At 40.5% G+C, this 21,884-nt stretch overlaps 3 protein-coding genes across 3 annotated transcripts; all 3 read right to left on the reverse strand.

Annotated features, from left to right (window-relative positions):
• Positions 1 to 1,052: 1,052 nt before the first annotated feature.
• On the reverse strand, positions 1,053 to 2,421 carry LOC136532464 (thioredoxin H-type-like). The gene is made up of 3 exons (XM_066525057.1): positions 2,210 to 2,421; positions 1,584 to 1,706; positions 1,053 to 1,447 (listed from the first exon to the last, which is right to left on the reverse strand). Exons 1-3 carry the CDS (start codon positions 2,297 to 2,299, stop codon positions 1,295 to 1,297), a joined length of 366 nt encoding a protein of 121 aa, XP_066381154.1. The 5' UTR covers positions 2,300 to 2,421; the 3' UTR covers positions 1,053 to 1,294.
• Positions 2,422 to 5,937: 3,516 nt separating this feature from the next.
• On the reverse strand, positions 5,938 to 7,027 carry LOC136532456 (thioredoxin H-type-like). The gene is made up of 3 exons (XM_066525049.1): positions 6,863 to 7,027; positions 6,554 to 6,679; positions 5,938 to 6,365 (listed from the first exon to the last, which is right to left on the reverse strand). The coding sequence occupies exons 1-3, from the start codon at positions 6,953 to 6,955 to the stop codon at positions 6,204 to 6,206; spliced, it is 381 nt and encodes a 126-aa protein (XP_066381146.1). The 5' UTR covers positions 6,956 to 7,027; the 3' UTR covers positions 5,938 to 6,203.
• Positions 7,028 to 17,909: 10,882 nt separating this feature from the next.
• Positions 17,910 to 19,430, reverse strand: LOC136532466 (thioredoxin H-type-like). Its single transcript, XM_066525060.1, has 3 exons — positions 19,252 to 19,430; positions 18,626 to 18,748; positions 17,910 to 18,083 (listed from the first exon to the last, which is right to left on the reverse strand). The coding sequence occupies exons 1-3, from the start codon at positions 19,339 to 19,341 to the stop codon at positions 17,931 to 17,933; spliced, it is 366 nt and encodes a 121-aa protein (XP_066381157.1). The 5' UTR covers positions 19,342 to 19,430; the 3' UTR covers positions 17,910 to 17,930.
• Between the last annotated feature and the right edge of the window lie 2,454 nt (positions 19,431 to 21,884).

The raw sequence follows: 21,884 nt of genomic DNA on the forward strand, positions 1-21,884 counted from the left end.
TTGCAAGATATAAGAAGACACAGTTTCGCCCAAGAGAACACAAGGCCTAGTAGATGCCTATGTTTACGTGTGCCATACATGGAAATTCATGATCTGTTCTTCAACTTGACAGGGGATGTCTCTTAGTTTCTCTACTCTTAAAATGTTATTTCTAGGTTTATGGACTTGTAGATATCATCGAGATCCAAACGGCTCCTACCGCTCTTAACGATAACGTGGCATGCTGGCTGTGCATTGACGTGACCCCTACATATAAGGTCGGTTCTTCAACTTGGCAAGGGGTGTCACCTAGCTAGGTTCATCTACTCTCAAATGTTATTTCTAGGTCTATGAACTTGGCTTTGTGTATTATCCAGGTCCAAATGGGTCTTAACCCGCTATGTACGCTGACGTGGCACGTTGACTGTGCATTGACATGACCCCTACATGTAAGGCCGGTCTTTCAACTTGGAAAGGGATATTTTAGCACATATGTAGTTTATATTTCATAACAATAGAGATGGATATCTAGATGCAAATTAAAGGGGTTATTTATATTATTTTTATAGCAACATATGTTCTAATTTAGATGAGAACTTAAGGGTTACCGTATTAACTTTTATAAATTATAATCAAAGAGGTGAGTTATTTAAATGCAAAATTAGGATTTATTTTTCAATTATCTTTCACGATGGCAAATGTGAATAATATAGATGCAAATTTAATATGTTAATTTAAATTGTCTTTTATAATGGCTAAAGTGGGTATTTAGACGCACTTTTATATGATTATTTTATTTATTTTTTAATAATGGCATAAAGTGGTGGTAATTGTTAAAAAATAGATCCAATGTCTATTATTAACGATAATTGTTAGAGTCTAGTAAATTAATGACCAGATGCTTATGAATATACGAGAGTTTTTAAGATTTTTTTTTCTTAACACGTATCGTGAGGATTAATGTTACATTAGAGCCGCCAAGTTAATAATAGTAAGCAGATTGTCATCATCATGTATTTCATTGAGTCATAATAATGAAGGCAGAGATGCATCCGGATTGCACAGTCAGAAAGTGTCCATACATATATACTGTATTCATCAGATGGATCGATAAGACAGCCGGTCCAGCACGGGATCGACTCCGAGCTGAACATAGTACACAATCACTTAGACCAAACTGCATGCTGATCGATGATGGCGGTGCCTATACTGCTGCTAAGCGCTAGCTAGTTAGCACGCCATTATTGATTTGTTGGCCCTTATTGACGACACTGGTGATGCTATATATTTGCTGGATTATACATGTACGTCGTCCTTAGGCGGACGCCGAGGCAGGAGTGCCGATGTACTTCTTGATGGCGTCCAGGATCTCATCCTTCTCGGGACCTTCAATGGTCTCCAGCGTCTCGCCGTTCTTGATGAAGACGAAGGTCGGCATCCCGTCGATCTTGTAGAAGTCAGCAACTTCCTGTCGAACCATCGAGGAAACAGCATGATCAGTACATGCATGGGCGGGGTTGAAATCAAACGCACATGCATGCATGCATCATACCAGTACCAATATATATATTGTGGGAGTTTGGGACGACACCGCCGTCGCTCACCTTGAGTTCGAAAACATTAACCTCGAGGAAGACAGCGCTAGGGAACTTCTTGGCCCACTCCGCGTACACCGGGGCAATCTCTAGGCAAAAAGGGCACGAGAGGGACATGAAGTCGATGATCACCTGATGATAAGGGGTAGGCCGGTGAGACAGGTTGATAAAGCTCAATGTCAGAGGCTGTAGAATTGTTGCATCACAAGAACAAGAACTCATCATCATTGTCGGGGGAAAAAAAAGAACAAGAACTCATCCTAATCGTTGAACAGACAGCATACCACGCATGGATTCATGCATGGGAAGCTTGCATACATGTAGTATATTGGCTGCTAACCCTCACACTGGACGCGCTTGCATTGTTCATGTCACAATTGCCGCCTCCAGTTAACCAGTCAGTCAAAATTAAGTTACCGCAAGCTCACACTGATTTCATTTCGATCTGGCAATAATCCCAACACGCGCCCAAACGCGAGCACCTTCAATGCAATTCAGAACAAATTTGGAAACCAGAGACGAATCGTGGAAACCTGAACAGAGCTTTTGCAATTTCGGAAACCAGAGAGACGAATTGAGGAAACCTGAACAGCTTTTCCCAAACAACAATATATCACGGGATGCAGATAGCGTACCAGCTTGCCGGCCTCCTTGCCCTTGGCCATCTGGGCGTCGAACTCATCCTTGGTGTGGCACGCGATCACGGCCCCCTGCGCGGCTGCCATTCCTCTCCCTCTCTTCTTCCGATCCCCGCTCCCCGGTGGGATCAAAAGCTAGCTTCTGATGCTGACTGAGAACTGAGGTTTCTCTCGGGGCCGGGATGGCTTGCGGAGATTATTGCGTTGGTGGCTTCATATGGGGCGCGTGCCTTGCGGCTTTTATAGGCGCAGCGACTGGGAGTGGGAGGGGCGAGCGAGTACGTGTTGGCGCCTGTTGGGTTGCGGCGGGGGAGCTTTGGCGGCGGTCTTCAACTCTCTGCTTGACACGGTGTGCCTGTCGAATTTTTTTAGCGTGTGCTTGGTTGGTTGGATATGCATGGATGGAATGGAGCATACATGGATATCAAGTGTTTGGTTTGGTGGATCATTGGGATCAGAAAATCTCTAGATAGGGAATGTAGCACAAGATGCTGGATTTTCTAGTGTGTACTGACTTAAATTATTATCGACGCGTGTATTATCTCATACTCCCTCATTATTCAAAGATAAAATCGTCTTGGACAGCGAAACGGTCTCTAAAGCATAACTTTGACTCCTTATTTTTATAAAACTATTTATCAAAAAGTGGTATATGTATATTTTTATGAAAGTATTTTTCAAGACAAATCTTTTTATATGATTTTCACATTTCCAAACTCAACAACTTAAAAGTTATTCATGATTTATATTCTCAATGTTTAACCCAAGCCTTGTCCAAAACGACTTTATTTGTGAGTACGAAGGGAGTACTATCAAACGTCCTGGTGCATCCAATTGAATGCGTTTCAGCAAATTGGCACCCAAACGTGGTGCGTGTTTCGACGTCTGAACAACTGTATGTATATTAAATCACAAACACAGTTTGAATTTTGGTGGGAAATATACTAGAGCAAATCTTGGCGTGAAATGTACCAGATGCGGCTAGAGTACAACCATCTCTAAAAATAGATTTGTAGAGACGGCTTCCATTTCCAACCGCATCCGTTGATCGGATAAGTTTAGACCCTTTGTACTTTTTTTATTTTTTTTGCTACTGCACAATATAACTCAGACACTCACAACGCACGCATACTCACCCATATGAATGCATGCACGTAAACCATACCTTTATGAGCATCCTCGAGATTGACGAAGTTATCACAAGTGCCTCGCTTGCGACGAAAACGTCGCTTACTACCGAAAGCACAATGCCGTTAAATCCTAAAATATTCACTCCCACGGGAGTCGAATCCCGGACTTAAGGTGCTATCGAGACTCTTATAACTAATAGGCTACAGGCACTTTCGCCCTTTGTACTTTATCTTATCCCCGTGATCGTATAAGTTTGTAGCAAAGGGGATGTGTATCATGCACTACCCATGCATGGACCATTTTAGATATATTATTTGAAGGTGACACGGTAGCTTGCCATTGCATCCAAAGTCTTCTTTGTAGTAGTAACGAGTTAGGGGTATTGTCGTGTTTTTATTGACAATATACGAACCCCAACTTAATTAAGGAAGATGCAAAGAGTAGAACATACATGTATACATCGGGTGTCAATGAATAGAAGTTTGCTGCTATTTTAGTTTTATCATCAGGCTGCACTTATGCATACATTGTTGGAAAATGAATTGAACCACATAGTGCACGTATATCCCCTTGTGACCAATTAAGTCATGCTTAGACGCTTAGTACACCCCACATATAAAGTGATATCAGTTTATTGCAAAGGGAAACTATATATGAGTCGTGCACTATACCCCCCATGTACCATTTGAGATATTATTGGAAGGTGAGGGTGGTTGCCCAACTTAAGGAAGCTGCAAAGAGTAGAAAGTAGAAAGCATATATACCTCGGGTGTCAATGAATAATAGAAGTTCGCTGCTATTTTAATTTTGTCATCAAGCTGCATTTGTGCACATTATTGTTGGGAAATGACTATTTACAAATTGAACTTGATATCTAACGCATGTCATCATCCTTGGAACATCATATTCTCTACTAGGTGCTCTGCAAGTGGAACAAGGAATTTGGTATTTGGAGAGGTGTAGCTATCAGTGATTTGAGTTCCACATTCGCATCTAATTTGTACAGTCACAGTTACTCACGTGCAATACCTGGAAGCATCAAGCATCCATAGGTGCGGTTTTCTTGTCGTGCAAAATGGGAGGCCCAAGAAAGGCCACCAGTAAGATAAGACGGCACAGGGCATATACATTCTGTTTAGTTACTCATAATTGATATTGGCCTTGAAAAATACAGCAATAGTACTACTTAACACGATTTTATAGTATTATATAGGTGGGTAATAAACAAATTTTGTCAAATTTGTGCAAGGCTTCATCCATGTTACATTTTTTTAAGAAAGAAAAAATGGATCGTGTATTTAGCATAAGCTTCCTCTCTGTATCCGAAGACGGAAGCATGGATGCCCTTTTTTTTCAGAGCTAATTGTTGTATGTTAAGAAAACATAGTTTCGCCCAAGAGAACACAGGGCTGGGTAGATTCCTCTCTCTTTATGTGTGTGATATATGCACTCCCTCCGTCTTAAGTTCTAGATATCAGTCAATTTTTTAGAAAAACCATATAAGTCGCTTTGACTTTTTTGGTTCATCAATTTTACTATGTATCTAGACATATTATTATATTTAGATACATAACAAAATAGATGTATCAAAAGAGTCAAAGCGACTTATAATTTGGAACGGAGGGAGTAGTGTTTTTATAAGATTTATCATGACAAAATGCTACTTGTATAGAAATTGGAATCAAAATTTCACCTTTTATACTGTGCTAATGTTCTATATACTGCTTATATTTGTGACTAGCTAGAGTGAGCACATAATCACTCTAGTCACAAATATAATAATGTCTTAAATGTACAAGCTTTGGTTCTCTCAAAAAGAAAATGTGCAAGCTTTGTGACCCTTAGAAACATTTTTTATCTTATACAATTTTGTCAAAAGTTCTACATTTTTTTCTCATTTTTTAAATATGTATTTGTAATATATCTTTTAGCCACCACATATCACCCTATTTGGATTTATAGGACTAACAACTAGTTGACTATTTGTTAGACCCCAAGGATCTAAATAGGCAGACTAATTGTTAGTCCACTAGTCTATAGATATGAGCTAACATGACTATTTGTTAGTCCTAGTCCATCACTATGCCAAAATCCGCCACTCTAAATTACTCCCCTCGTCCCGAATAGACTTGCCTTTTATGAGAATTTTAGGAACTTGGGACCTTAGTGTGCAATTTGCATGTACCGAAACCGAGACATATATGAGAACCTGAGATAAGTTTAGGGAACCAAACGTGCAATTTGCAAGTTCCACAACCGGGATGAGAACTCGAAACAAGTTTAAGGAGCTAAATGTGCAATTTCAAAAAGTACCAAGACCCAAATGAGAACTCGGGACAAGTTTGAGGACCGCTACTAAAATTTACTCTTTGATTTTATTAATTGTGCATCTTTTATCCACGTCTAGAAACTCTAGGGCTTAACGTCTTTTTATCTTTTATTTAAAGTTTCCTACGTAATGTAACAAAGAGTATTAATATAATTCACTGTCACCGTATATGGCTTAGCTTTATGTGCTGGGGATGAGCCTGGGGCAAAGGATACAAGTAGCTCAGCGTCGTCATCATCATGTGTTTCATTCAGTCATGCTCGTAGAGACATGAAGGCAGACACCCGGATTATTGCAACCCCAGTCAGAAGTATCTCCATACATTCTGTACTCATCAGATCGATAACCGATCCAGCGCGGGAGCCAACATATCGACTCCGAGCTGAACATAAGAGTACACAATAATCACTTATTTAATTAGACGACCAAACTGATCGATAATGGCGGTGCCTCCTGCTAGCTACCACGCCATTCGTTGGCCCTTATTGACGACTGGTGGTAGATGCTATACTTAGTTTGCTATACGTCTCCTTAGGCGGACGATGCAGAGGCTGCAGAAGTGTTGTCGATGAACTCCTTGATGGTGTTGCGGAGTTTATCTGGATAGGCACCAACAAAGCTCTCCAGCGTCAGATCGTCCCTGATGAAGACGAAGGTCGGCGCCGCCTGGATGTTGTTGCTCTTAGCAACTTCCTGTACGTCGTCGAACAAGGAAACACACCTAGCATGATCAGCATACGACGACGACATGATCGATCATGGGGCCGGGTACCCGGGTTGAATTGAAACCAAATGCATGCACATGATTTGGTGAATTAATTAATTAATCACCTAAATATATTGGCTATTATTGGGACGACACCGACACCGTACGTACTCACCTTCAGTTCGAGAATGTCGACCTTGAGGAAGACACCTTTAGTAGGGTACTCCTTGGCGCACGCCGCGAACACCGGGGCTATCTCTTGGCAAGCACCGCACGTGGGGGACATGAAGTCGATCACCACCTGATCGATCGACGCCGGGGTAGAGGACATGAAACAGGTTGCTGACAAATTAGTAAGCTCAATGCTAGAAAGAATTGTTAGTAGTAACAAGAACAGGAACAAAAAACTCATCGTTGAACAGACAGCGCGGGCATATCATCGAGAAAATTAAATTACAGGGAGACAGATCGATGGCGTACGTACCAGCTTGCCGGCCTCGTTGCCCTTGGCCAACTGGGCGTCGAACTCCTCCTTGGTGTGGCACGCGATCACGGTCCCCTCCGCCGCGCCCGCCATTCCTCTCGCTGTCTTCTTCCTCGCTGGGATCGAAAGCTAGCTTCTGATGCTGACTAAGGTTTTCTCTCGGCGGCTGGCTGGTGGCCTAGTGGCCTAACCTGGGGCGCGAGCCGCGGCTTTTATAGGCGCAGCAACGTGTGGGGTCGAGGGAGCTTGGGCGTCGGCTCCGATCCCGGCCCGGTGCTATTCGTATTCCGGGGTCTTGAGCTCCATCTCTACATACGGTGTCACGATGGGGGTGGTTCAACCTTGGATCTCGAACCGTAACTGATCCATCGACCCATTTGCTGTGTACCGCGGTGCACCAATTGATAGTATGGGTTGGTTGATTACTTAGACAAGAGCACGATGAGGTTAGAGCAAGGCTAATAATACAGTCGGCTTGCTGGCTATAAGGTTTCTTGCAGCATTTTCTCAGCCCACTCATATAGTAGTTAGCTATTTACAGTTAATACATGACCCACTTGTCTCTCTCACAGACTTTCTTGGTTCTTGTGCCCAAGCCCGGCTGTAAGCTTACAGCCCGCTTCTCCTCTCTCTCCTCCCCTCTCTCCTCTACCTCAGTATTTAGTCGGCTTACAGCCTGCTATTATATTTGCTCTTACTGCTTCTCGTTGGTTGCTTGCTTAAACAAGAGCACTGCTTGCTTGCTACCGGCTACCGTTTTGTACAATTTTTTTTTTTATAAAACATCAAATACGACTCTGCACAAAAGTTGCAACATCAAGCTATAAGAGCATGCATAAGATTTCCACATAAAGAACATGAATCAGTAACCGCATCAAAGTTTTACAAAGGCAAAAAACTTACATATGACACTTCTTCGCCAAGTGGAGATATCAAGTAACATACGTACAGTTCGCTCATTCAAACATACAGACCAAGGGAGATTTCAAACATACGTACAGGTTTCTCAGTGCATCATTCAAACAGAGGAATAAGGAATATTAAAAGGTTCCATCTAATATACGGCATAAATAAAAATGAAACACATAGACCACCTCTCCCTGAATCTTCAAGCTTCTTTCAGTCAACTCTAACAGAAAACTAACAAAAAAAAAAAAGAACAGCTGCCCCTACTTCCTACATCTTCTGCTTCCTTCAACACTGCTTCAATGTACAGACCCTTCACCTGCTTCAATCCTGCTCCGGTTTAGTCTTTCTTCTCTGATCTGTGGTGTATTAAGCGCATGAAAGTGCTAGGTGTATTTGTTAAACCAAATGGTATTACTAACCACTCATACAACCCGAATTTGGTTTTAAACGCAGTTTTCCATTCGTCTCCAAGTTTCATACTAATTTGATGGTAGCCACTTCGCAAGTCAATCTTGGTGAAAATTATAGAACCACACAACTCATCAAGCATGTCGTCTAGCCTATAAATAGGATGACGATACCGAATAGTAATATTATTGATGGCTCTACAATCAACACACATACGCCAAGTTCCATCTTTCTTAGGAACCAAAAGTACAAGAACGACACAAGGACTAAGGCTTTCACGTACATACCCGCGGTCCAAAAGGTCTTGGACTTGCCGCTGAATTTCCTTAGTCTCCTCAAGATTGGTTCGATAGGCAACACGGTTGGGCAGGGTTGCTCATTAACGTTGATCATTTGGTTTTTCATCACACATTCTCCACGGAAAATCCACCGTCAAGCAAAAAATTCATTTAAACTGTAGAAAATATGAAGTCACAATTATTACAAAAAAAAATCTGAAGTCACAATTATTACATAATAGGTCTAATACATCACCATATCAAGCCGGGACTAAAACAATTTTTTCACATCAGATGCATTGCTTTTGCTTTTTGCTTTGTGCGACATGGAAATCCCACCATCAAACACAAATTTAATCTGAACATAGAAAAAAAGAAATACCTAATAAACATCTCTGAATTCACAATTATTACATAATACCTCTAATACACACTATTAATAAACATCACTATATATATCAAGTGGGCACAGTAGTGAACTTCTTCTTAACATATATCCCTTGGTTATGATCGCGTCGTAACCTTGGAGTGTCCTCATCATTTAGCTGGATGCTTGGGTCTTTGTTCACTGTGAAGGATGGAATTCGGTCATCATTTTCATAATCTTCTGATATGTCTGACTTGTCTTCAATTCTGACGATGTTTCTTTTCCCTAAAATAACTATGTGGCATTTTGGCTCATTGATTGGGTCGTTGTTGTTTTTTCCTCTCTTCGGTTTTGTAGACATGTCCTTGACATAGAACATCTGATTCACATCCTTGGCAAGGACGAACGGTTCGTCTTTGTACCCAATATTGTTGAGGTCCACGATTGTCATTCCATACTAGTTGTCGACTGCTACCCCGCCTCCAGCATTTACCCATTGGCACTTGAACAAAGATACCTTAAAAGTAGGTGCATAGTTTAGTTCCCATATCTCCTCTATGCGACCATAATAAGTTTGCTTATTTTCATTTGGGTCAGTGGCATCTATGCGGACACCACTGTTTTGGTTGGTGCTCTTTTTATCTTGGGCTACTGTGTAAAATGTATTCCCATTTATCTCGTACCCTTTGTATGTGAGGATATGCCACGATGGCTGCCTAGCCAACAAATACAATTGCTCATCAATACTCTCATCACCCTGACATTCTTTTCGCAACCAGTCGCTGAAAGTTTCCATGTGCTGACGCGTAATCCAAGCTTCAGACTTCCCTGGAAACTCGGATCGGAGCAACTCTTTATATGTCTCGATATACGGATCCACCAAGGAGGAGTTTTGTAGAACTATGTAGTGTGCTTTATTAAAATAATTGTCTTACGTACCAATATATGGTTTCTTCCCTAGTGTCCCCTTTCCACTTAGTCTCCCCTCGTGTCGCGATTCAGGAACACCAATCAGGTCAAGGTCGGGAATAAAGTCAACACAAAACTCAATAACCTCCTCTGTTCCATAGCCCTTGGCGATGCTTCCTTCTGACCGAGCACGGTTGTGAACATATTTCTTTAGAACTCCCATAAACCTCTCAAAAGGGAACATGTTGTGTAGGAACACAGGACCGAGAATGCTAATCTCCTTGACCAGGTGAACTAGGAGGTGTGTCATGATATTAAAGAAGGAAGGAGGGAACACCAACTCAAAGCTGACAAGACATTGAACCATATCATTCTATAGTTTAGCTAGATCCATTGGATGGATTGCCTTCTGAGAAATTGCATTGAGGAATGCACATAGCTTCATGGTGGCTAGACATACATTTGGAGGTAGAATTTCTCTTAATGCAACTGGAAGCAATTGCGTCATGAGCACGTGGCAGTCATGGGACTTTAAGTTTAGAAATTTCTTCTCTGGCACATTTATTATACCCTTTATATTCGAGGAGAATCCAGTTGGTACCTTGATGCTTGCTAGGCATTCAAACATGTTTTTCTTCTCTTCTTTGCTAAGAGTGTAGCTGACAAGACTTAAGTAATAGCGTCAGTCATCTGTCTTCTCCAGATGCAGGTTGTCTCGTTTTTTCAAACACCGCAGGTCCTGTCGTGCTTTAAGTGTGTCCTTAGGCTTCCCATACACACCCATGAAGCCTAGAAGGTTCACACAAAGATTCTTCGTCAGGTGCATCACGTCGATCGCGCTATGGACCTCTAGGACTCACCAATAGGATATCTCTCAAAATATGGACTTCTTCTTCCACATGGGTGCGTGACCGTCGGCATCGTTCAGAACATGTTCACTGCCATGTGCCTTTCCAAATACTACTTTCACATCCTTGACCATATTGAGTACATCCTCACCAGTTTGGTTGCCCGGCTTGGTCTGGTGGTCTGCCTTACCTTAAAAATGCTTGCATTTCTTTCTTAGGGGGTGTTTCGCAGGAAGAAATCGACGATGGCCAAGGTACACGACCTTTCAATATTTTTTCAAGAATATACCTTTAATGTCATCGAAACAGTGCGTGCATGCATTATATCCCTTGTTTGATTGTCCTGAAAGATTACTTAGAGCAATCAATCATTGATTGTTATGAACAACAATACTCACAGGTCAAAGTGCTCCTGTTTGTGCTCATCCCACACACGTACATCTGGTCTGTTCCACAAAAGTAGAAGTTCTCCAACTAGTGGCCTCAGGTACACATCGATGTCGTTGCTAGGTTGCCTTGGGCCTTGGATGAGCACTGGCATCATAATAAACTTACGCTTCATGCATAACCAGGGAGGAAAGTTGTAGATACATAGAGTAATAGACCAAGTGCTATGACTACTGCTCTGCTCCCCGAAAGGATTCATACCATCCGTACTTAAAGGAAACCTTAAGTTTCTTGCGTCATTTGCAAACTCCGGAAATTCTCTATCGATTGCTCTCCACTGGGACCCATCAGCAGGGTGTCTCAACATATTGTCTACCTTACGGTCTTCTTTGTGCCATCGCAACAACTTTGAATGGTCTTTGTTTCTGAACAGACGTTTCAAGCGTGGTATTATAGGAGCATACCACATAATCTTGGCAGGGATTTTCTTCATGGGACATTCACCCTCAACATCATCAGGGTCATCTCGCCTGATCTTATCTCGCGATGCATGACATATCGGGCATGCATCTAACTTCTCGTACCCCTCGCCACGATAGAGGATGCAGTCATTAGGACATGCATGTATCTTCTAGATTTCTAATTCCAAAGGGCAGACTACCTGTTTTGCTTCATACGTAGTGGCGGGCAATTCGTTATCCTTCGGAAGCATCTTCTTTTGGATTTTCAGTAACTCCCCAAATCCCTTGTTAGATACACCATTCTTTGCCTTTCATTGCAGCAATTCCAGTGTGGTACCCAACTTTTTCTGCCCCGCATCACAAGTTGTGTATAGCCATTTCTTGTGATCCTCTAGCATGCGCTCGAACTTGATCTTCTTCTTTTCACTTTCACATTCTCTTTGTGTGTCACGAATGGCTTGACCAAGATCATCAGCGGGCTCATCTTCTGCCCCTACCTCTTCTTCAGCTTCCCCCATTGCAGTATCATTGAAGGCACCATATTCAGCAATAATGTCATCATCGTTCCATTGTTCTTCTTCACCTTCTTCCATTATAATCCCGGTTTCTTCGTGCTTCGTCCAACAAATATAGTTTGGCATGAAACCCGACTTCAACAAGTGCGAATGAAGACTCCTTGAGTTAGCATATTCCTTTAAATTCTTACATATGGCATATGGGCAGCACATGAAACCATCGTGTTTGTTTGCCTCGGCCACACGTAAGAAAGAATGCACGCCCTCAATGAACTCTTGGGAGCAGCGATCAGCATTGTACATCCAATGCCGGCTCATCTACATTACATGACATACATACCATATTAAAACCTAGAACATAATTAGTTAATTATATGACATGCATGCCACCACACAAGGTATTAATTTATGAAAGTCTCAGTACAATGTAGACAATCCCAACTACCACTAAAAAACTAAAGCTAAAATGCACTTCAGCAGCATAAGGATTTTGCGACCAATCTCAACTAAAACAGACAGATCATGCATTTGTTCAACATCTATGGGCTTCTTCCGTAGGATCACTGCCTCATCAGCCACCGTAGCCGCCTGTGCAAGAGAGTTTTACACGTGTTCAACATACTCTTCCTCCCAGTACCAGCCTGAACATCCAGTGCCATCCCACTGAAATTAAAACAAAAAATTAGAACTTTAATCACAATCATCATGAAAATAAGTATAAATTAACCATAATCATCAAATGCGATAAAATAACTCACATTGCGATCCGGACACTTGTAGAAGATATGGCCCTTGTTGGGACACTCCTTCCTCACCCGGTACTCCATAACAATCTTCTCCTCATACTTGCCGCATGCAATGAGAGGGAGGTCCGGCCTCAGTCGCTTTGGAACCTGATGAGAGGTCGAGGACCCGGAAGCAGTTGCCATCTACTCTCTATACTCATTTTTAATATAATATAAATTTCTCATTTTATAAACAAATAAAATTAAAAAAACTCTAAAATTCTCTATATCTCTAAACCATGAAGTGTGCTATGCATGCTAGAAATGAAAGCTGAATACTAGTTTTGAATAACTACTTTAACCTTCCTTCATCTAAATATGCAAACTTTAAAGTGATTTTGAGCTTAAATGGCTTACAAATAAAAAAAATCCACCATAAAAAAACCACATATATCTAGTCCACAAATAAGATATGCTACTGATGAAACATGAGAGTATAAAGTTGGTAACCTTTAGAACTGAAGAATCGATGGAGGAATCGAAGAAATCTTGTGATTACCGGCGATGAGGAAGAAGAGAGGCCGGCGATGAAGCAAGAACACTGAGGTCGAAGTGGCTCGGGCTCGGGGAGAAAGAAGGGGTATATAGGAGGGGACCTTTAGTCCCGGTTAGAGACACCAACCGGGACTAAATGTCTCTTTCTAGTCCCGGACGGAGCCTCCAGTCGGGAGTAGACTTTTACTCCCGGTTGGAGGGACCAACCGGGAGTAAAAGTTAACCTTTAGTCCCGGTTGATAGCTCCAACCGGGACTAAAGGTCCCCTGCAGCAAAAGCATGCCGCAGTAGCCGTTGGGCAGGGACCTTTAGTCCCGGTTGAAGCTACCAACCGGGACTAAAGGTTCTCTAGTCCCGAGCGCGAAAAATACCGGGACTAAAGTCAAATTTCGAAGTGGATCAAAAGTCGTTTCTGTACTAGTGTATTGACATGTTTCTATTGATAACTGCTACTCATATAAAATAAAATGTATGAACCCCAACTAAGGAAGATGCAAATTAAAGAGTAGAAAGTAGAAACCATATATACCTCGGGTGTCAATGAATAATAGGAGTTCGCTGCTATTTTAATTTTGTCATCAAGCTGCATTTGTGCACATTATTGTTGGGAAGAAATGACTACTTTACAAATTGAACTTGATATCTAACGCATGTCATCATCCTTGGAACATCATATTCTGTTGGTGCTCTGCAATTGGAACAAGGAATTTGGTATTTGGAGAGGTGTAGCTATCAGTACGTGATCTGAGTTCCACATTCGCATCTAATTTGTACGATCACAGTTACTCGCATTTACGTAATATCTGGAAGCATCAAGCATCCACTGGTGCGGTTTCTCTTATCGTGCAAAATGGGAGGCCCAAGAAAAGCCACCAGTAAGATACGACGGCACAGGGCATATATGCACTCCGTTTAGTTACTCGTAATCGATTTTGGCCTTGAAAAATACAGCAATAGTGTACTACAAAGCACAATTTTATCATATTATAGGTGGGTAACAAATTCTGTCAAATTTGTGCAAGGATTCATCTATGTTACATTTTTAAAAGAAAAAATGGATTCTATATCTGGCATAAGCTTCCTCTGTATCCGAAGACGAACTACTTGCATGATAAGAAGACACAGTTTCGCCCAAGAGAACACAAGGCCTAGTAGATGCCTATGTTTACGTGTGCCATACATGGAAATTCATGATATGTTCTTCAACTTGACAGGGGATGTCTCTTAGTTTCTCTACTCTTAAAATGTTATTTCTAGGTTTATGAACTTGTAGATATCATCGAGATCCAAACGGCTCCTACCGCTCTTAACGATAACGTGGCATGCTGGCTGTGCATTGACGTGACCTCTACATATAAGGTCGGTTCAACTTAGTAAGGGGTGTCACCTAGCTAGGTCCATCTACTCTCAAATGTTATTTCTAGGTCTATGAACTTGGCTTTGTGTATTATCTAGGTCCAAACGGGTCTTAACCCGCTATGTACGTTGACGTGGCACGTTGACTGTGCATTGACATGACCCCTACATGTAAGGCCGGTCTTTCAACTTGGCAAGGGATATTTTAGCACATATGTAGTTTATATTTCATAACAATAGAGATGGATATCTAGATGCAAATTAAATTAAGGGGTTATTTATATTATTTTTATAGCAACATATGTGCTAATTTAGATGAGAACTTAAGGGTTACCGTATTATCTTTTATAAATCATAATCAAAGAGGTGAGTTATTTAAATGCAAACTTAGGGTTTATTTTTAAATTATCTTTCACAATGGCAAATGTGAATAATATAGATGCAAATTTAATATGTTAATTTAAATTGTCTTTTATAATGGCTGAAGTGGGTATTTAGACGCAATTTTATATGATTATTTTATTTATTTTTCATAATGACATAAAGTGGTGGTAATTGTTAAAAAATAGATCCAATGGTTATTATTAACGATAATTGTTAGAGTCTAGTAAATTAATGACCAGATGCTTATGAATATACGAGAGTTTTTAAGATTTTTTTCTTAACACGTATCGTGAGGATTAATGTTACATTAGAGCCGCCAATTAATAATAGTAAGCAGATTGTCATCATCATGTATTTCATTCCGTCATAATTAATAATGAAGGCAGAGATGCATCCGGATTGCAACCCCAGTCAGAAAGTGTCCATACATATATACTGTATTATATTCATCAGATCGATCGATAAGACAACCGGATCGACTCCAAGCTGAACATAGTACACAATCACTTAGACCAAACTGCATGCTGATCGATGATGGCGGTGCCTATACTGCTGCTAAGTGCTAGCTAGTTAGCACGCCATTATTGATTTGTTGGCCCTTATTGACACTACCAGACTCAGTGAATTTGGGGCACTCGGCAAAGCCCAATTTGCACTCGGCAAAGGCTTTGCCGAGTGCTGCACTCGGCAAAGACCACTCGGTAAAAAATGAGTCGGCAAAGACGCCTTTGCCGAGTGTCTTTTGTCGGACACTCGGCAAAGCCTTTGTCGAGTGCCCGACACTCGGCAAAGTTGGAACCGAAAACCCCCCCGAAAAAATAGGAATTTTTACCCAAAAAAAATGAATTTTTTTTAATTGGTGGAGGCCCCCACTGGTCAGCACCCATCCATCTCTGGCTTTTTTCGCGTAAATTTCACAGCTACGCGGCCGACGGGATTTGAACCCGAGACCTCCCGCTGCACACAAATCTCCTCTACCACTACACCACAATGTCACTTGTGTCTGGATTCCGTTTTAGTTCCTAATATATTATACTAAACCGAGTGTAAATTGTTTGTTTGAGGCCCTAAACAAATTCAAATAAAAAAAGTTGTGAACTACAAAGTTTCATAACTTTTCGAGATCTACACTTTTAGTTTAGGAAGTTTTTCCATTCGAGGTCGTTTACAAAATTTGAATTTTAAAATTTGGAAATTCAAACGTAGTTTTGTATGACAAGATGTTTTCAAATCAAAAAGTTGCCAACTACAATGTTTCATAACTTTTCGAGATCTACAGAGTTTATTTTGGTTGTTTTTCCATCCGAGGTCGTTTATAAAATTTGAATTTTAAAATTTTGAAATTCAAACGCAGTTTTGCATGACAAGATGTTTTCAAATCAAAAAGTTGCCAACTACAATGTTTCATAACTTTTGGAGATCTACAATTTTGATTTAGGAAGTTTTTCCATCCAAGGTATTTTGAAAAATTCAAATTTTAAAATTTTCAAATTCAAACGTCGTTTTTGCATGACAAAATGATTTCAAATCAAAATGTTGTCAACTACAAAATTTCATAACTTCTCAAGATCTACAAAGTTTATTTTGGTCATTTGTTCATCCGACATAGTGGTAGTAACATTGTTCACAAATCATATATATCTCTCTTCTACTTTCATGAAACTAATATGAGAGATATGAGAGATGTATATTTTATGAACAACATTATTGTCGCTTTGTCAAATGAAGAAATGATCAAAATAAACTTTGTAGATCTTGAGAAGTTATACAACTTTGTAGTTGAAAAGTTTTTCATTTGAATTAATTTAGGGCCTCAAAAATTGATTCGAAAAACTGATTTACCGAGGGCAAAAAAAAACGCACACGGCAAAATGCCGCTTTGCCGAGTGCCAAAACATAGGCACTCGGCAAAATACGGCTTTGCCGAGTGCCAGAAAAAAGGCACTCGGCAAACTGAGAGTAAATTGCTTGTTTGAGGCCCTAAATGAATTCAAATCAAAAAGTGGTCAACTACAAAGTTTCATAACTTTTTGAGATCTACAATTTTCATTTAGTAAGTTTTTCCATCCGAGGTCGTTTGAAAAATTTGAATTTTAAATTTGAGAGATTCAAACGTAGTTTTGCATGATAAGATGATTTCAAATCAAAAGGTTGTCAACTACATAGTTTCATAACTTTTGGAGATCTACAATTTTCATTTAGGAAGTTTTTCCATCCGAGGTCGTTTGAAAAATTCAAATTTTAAAATTTTCAAATTCAAACGTCGTTTTTGCATGACAAGATGATTTCAAATCAAAATGTTGCCAACTACAAAATTTCATAACTTATCAAGATCTACAAAGTTTATTTTGGTCATTTGTTTATCCGACATAGTGGTAGTAACATTGTTCACAAATCTTATATATCTGTCTTCTACTTTCATGAAACTAATATGAGAGATATGAGAGATGTAGATTTTATGAACAACGTTATTGTCGCTTTGTCAAATGAACAAATGACCAAAATAAACTTTGTAGATCTTGAGAAGTTATACAACTTTATAGTTGAAAAGTTTTTCAATTGAATTCATTTAAGGCCTCAAAAATTGTTTCGAAAAACTGATTTGCCGAGGGCCAACAAAATGCACACGGCAAAAAGCCTCTTTGCCGAGTGCCAAAACAAAGGCACTCGGCAAAATACATCTTTGCCGAGTGCCAGAAAAAAACACTCGGCAAAGACGTATTTTGTCGTGTGCCAAAAAATAGCACTCGGCAAAATACATCTTTGCCGAGTGCCAGAAAAAAAACACTCGGCAAAGACGTATTTTGCCGTGTGTTTTTGTTTGCCGAGTGTATTTTATTTGGCACTCGGAAAACACGGTCTTTGCCGAGTGCCCGATAGAATACACTCGGCAAATCGCTGGTTTCCGGTAGTGTGACGACACTGGTGATGCTATATATTTGCTGGATTATACATGTACGTCGTCCTTAGGCGGACGCCGAGGCAGGAATGCCGATGTACTTCTTGATGGCGTCCAGGATCTCATCCTTCTCGGGACCTTCAATGGTCTCCAGCGTCTCGCCGTTCTTGATGAAGACGAAGGTCGGCATCCCGTCGATCTTGTAGAAGTCAGCAACTTCCTGTCGAACCATCGAGGAAACAGCATGATCAGTAGATGCATGGGCGGGGTTGAAATCAAACGCACATGCATGCATGCATCATACCAGTACCAATATATATATATATATATATATATATATATATATATATATATATATATATATATATATATATATATATATATATATATATATATATATATATATAGGGAGAGGCTATTCAATAGCCGGCTACAAAATAAGTTATTCTGTAGCCACCTCCATTTACTATAATTTTATATACTAATTTACCATAATGTCAATACATATTTACGATAGTTGGGTTACTATAACACATGTGGATATTTACCATAACATTATATTAAACCACTTAGTAAGGAGTTATTATAATCTCATAAATTAACATAGTAATTATCATAACTCAAAGTGGCTACAGAATAAGTTATTCTGTAGCCAGCTACAGGATAGTAGTTCTATATATATATATATATATATATATATATATATATATATATATATATATATATATTGTGGGAGTTTGGGACGACACCGCCGTCGCTCACCTTGAGTTCGAAAACATTAACCTCGAGGAAGACAGCGCTAGGGAACTTCTTGGCCCACTCCGCGTACACCGGGGCAATCTCTAGGCAAAAAGGGCACGAGGGGGACATGAAGTCGATGATCACCTGATGATAAGGGGTAGGCCGGTGAGACAGGTTGATAAAGCTCAATGTCAGAGGCTGTAGAATTGTTGCATCACAAGAACAAGAACTCATCATCATTGTCGGGGGGAAAAAAAGAACAAGAACTCGTCCTAATCGTTGAACAGACAGCATACCATGCATGGATTCATGCATGGGAACCTTGCATACATGTAGTATATTGGCTGCTAACCCTCACACTGGACGCGCATGCATGATTCATGTCACAATTGCCGCCTCCAGTTAACCAGTCAGTCAAAATTAAGTTACCGCAAGCTCACACTGATTTCATTTCGATCTGGCAATAATCCCAACACGCGCCCAAACGCGAGCACCTTCGATGCAATTCAGAACAAATTTGGAAACCAGAGACGAATCGTGGAAACCTGAACAGAGCTTTTGCAATTTCGGAAACCAGAGAGACGAATTGAGGAAACCTGAACAGCTTTTCCCAAACAACAATATATCACGGGATGCAGATGGCGTACCAGCTTGCCGGCCTCCTTGCCCTTGGCCATCTGGGCGTCGAACTCATCCTTGGTGTGGCACGCGATCACGGCCCCCTGCGCGGCTGCCATTCCTCTCCCTCTCTTCTTCCGATCCCCGCTCCCCGGTGGGATCAAAAGCTAGCTTCTGATGCTGACTGAGAACTGAGGTTTCTCTCGGGGCCGGGATGCATGGCTTGCGGAGATTATTGCGTTGGTGGCTTCATGTGGGGTGCGTGCCTTGCGGCTTTTATAGGCGCAGCGACTGGGAGTGGGAGGGGGCGAGCGAGTACGTGTTGGCGCCTGTTGGGTTGCGGCGGGGGAGCTTTGGCGGCGGTCTTCAACTCTCTGCTTGACACGGGTGCTTTTTTAGCGTGTGCTTGGTTGGTTGGATATGCATGGATGGAATGGAGCATACATGGATATCAAGTGTTTGGTTTGGTGGATCACTGGGATTAGAAAATCTCTAGATAGGGAATATAGCACAAGATGCTGGATTTCCTAGTGTGTACTGACTTAAATTATTATCGACGCGTGTATTATCTCATACTCCCTCATTATTTAAAAATAAAGTCATTTTGGACAGTGAAACGGTCTCCAAAGCATAACTTTGACTCCATATCTTTATAAAACTATTTATCAAAAAGTGGTATATGTATATTTTTATGAAAGTATTTTTCAAGACAAATCTTTTTATATGATTTTCACATTTCCAAACTCTAACAACTTAAAAGTTATTCATGATTTATATTCTCAATGTTTGACCAAGCCTTGTCCAAAACGACTTTATTTATGAGTACGAAGGGAGTACTATCAAACGTCCTCGTGAACGCGTTTCAGCACATTGGCACCCAAACGTGGTGTGTGTTTCGACGTTTGAACAACTGTCTGTATATTAAATCACAAACACAGTTTGAATTTTGGTGGGAAATATACTAGAGCAAATCTTGGCGTGAAATGTACCCGAGGCGGCTAGAGTACAACCATCTCTAAAAATAGATTTGTAGAGACGGCTTCTATTTCCAACCGCATCCGTTGATTGTATAAGTTTGAACCCTTTGTACTTTTACTATTTTTTTGCTACTGCACAATATAACTCAGACACTCACAACGCACGCACACTCACCCCTATGAATACATGCACGCAAATCCTACCTCTATGAGCATCCTCGAGATTAACGAAGTCACCATAAGTGCCTCGCTTACGACGAAAACGTTGCTTACCACTGAAAGCACAACGCCGTTAAATCCTGGAATATTCACTCTCACGGGAGTCGAATCCAGGATTTAAAGTGCTACTGATACTCTTATAACTAATAGGCTACATGCACTTTTGCCCTTTGTACTTTATCTTATCCCCGTGATCGTATAAGTTTGTAGCAAAGGGGAAGTATCGTGCACTACGTACCCATGCATGGATCATTTTAGATATATTATTTGAAGGTGACACGGTAGCTTGCCATTGCATCCAAAGTCTTCTTTGTAGTAGTAACGTGTTAGGGTATTGTCGTGTTTTTATTGATAATATACGAACCCCAACTTAATTAAGGAAGATGCAAAGAGTAGAACATACATGTATACATCGGGTGTCAATGAATAGAAGTTTGCTGCTATTTTAGTTTTATCATCAAGCTGCACTTATGCATACATTGTTGGAAAATGAGTTGAACCACATAGTGCACATATATCTCCCCTTGTGACCAATTAAGTCATGCTTAGACGCTTAGTACACCCCACATATAAAGTAATATCAGTTTATTGCAAAGGGAAACTGTATATGATATGAGTCGTGCACTATACCCACCATGTACCATTTGAGATATTATTGGAAGGTGAGGGTGGTTGCCATTGCCACCCAACGATTACTTTGTACAGTAGTGTAGTATAGCGCGTCCCGTGTTTCTTTGATAACTGCTACTCATATAAAATAAAATGTATGGACCCCAACTTCAGGAAGCGTGCTGTAAAGAGTAGAAAGTAGAAACCATATATACCTCGGGTGTCAATGAATAATAGAAGTTCGCTGCTATTTCAATTTTGTCATCAAGCTGCATTTGTGCACATTATTGTTGGGAAATGACTATTTACAAATTGAACTTGATATCTAACGCATGTCATCATCCTTGGAACATCATATTCTCTACTAGGTGCTCTGCAAGTGGAACAAGGAATTTGGTATTTGGAGAGGTGTAGCTATCAGTGATTTGAGTTCCACATTCGCATCTAATTTGTACAGCAGTTACTCACGTGTAATACCTGGAAGCATCAAGCATCCATAGGTGCGGTTTTCTTGTCGTGCAAAATGGGAGGCCCAAGAAAGGCCACCAGTAAGATAAGACGGCACAGGGCATATACATTCTGTTTAGTTACTCATAATTGATATTGGCCTTGAAAAATACAGCAATAGTACTACTTAACACAATTTTATAGTATTATATAGGTGGGTAAACAAATTTTGTCAAATTTGTGCAAGGCTTCATCTATGTTACATTTTTTAAGAAAAAAAATGGATCGTGTATCTAGCATAAGCTTCCTCTCTGTATCCGAAGACGGAAGCATGGATGCTCTTTTTTTCAGAGCTAATTGTTGTATGTTAAGAAAACATAGTTTCGCCCAAGAGAACACAGGGCTGGGTA

The sequence above is a fragment of the Miscanthus floridulus genome, unplaced genomic scaffold (assembly GCF_019320115.1).
Source record: "Miscanthus floridulus cultivar M001 unplaced genomic scaffold, ASM1932011v1 fs_626_4_5, whole genome shotgun sequence".
NCBI lineage: Eukaryota > Viridiplantae > Streptophyta > Magnoliopsida > Poales > Poaceae > Miscanthus > Miscanthus floridulus.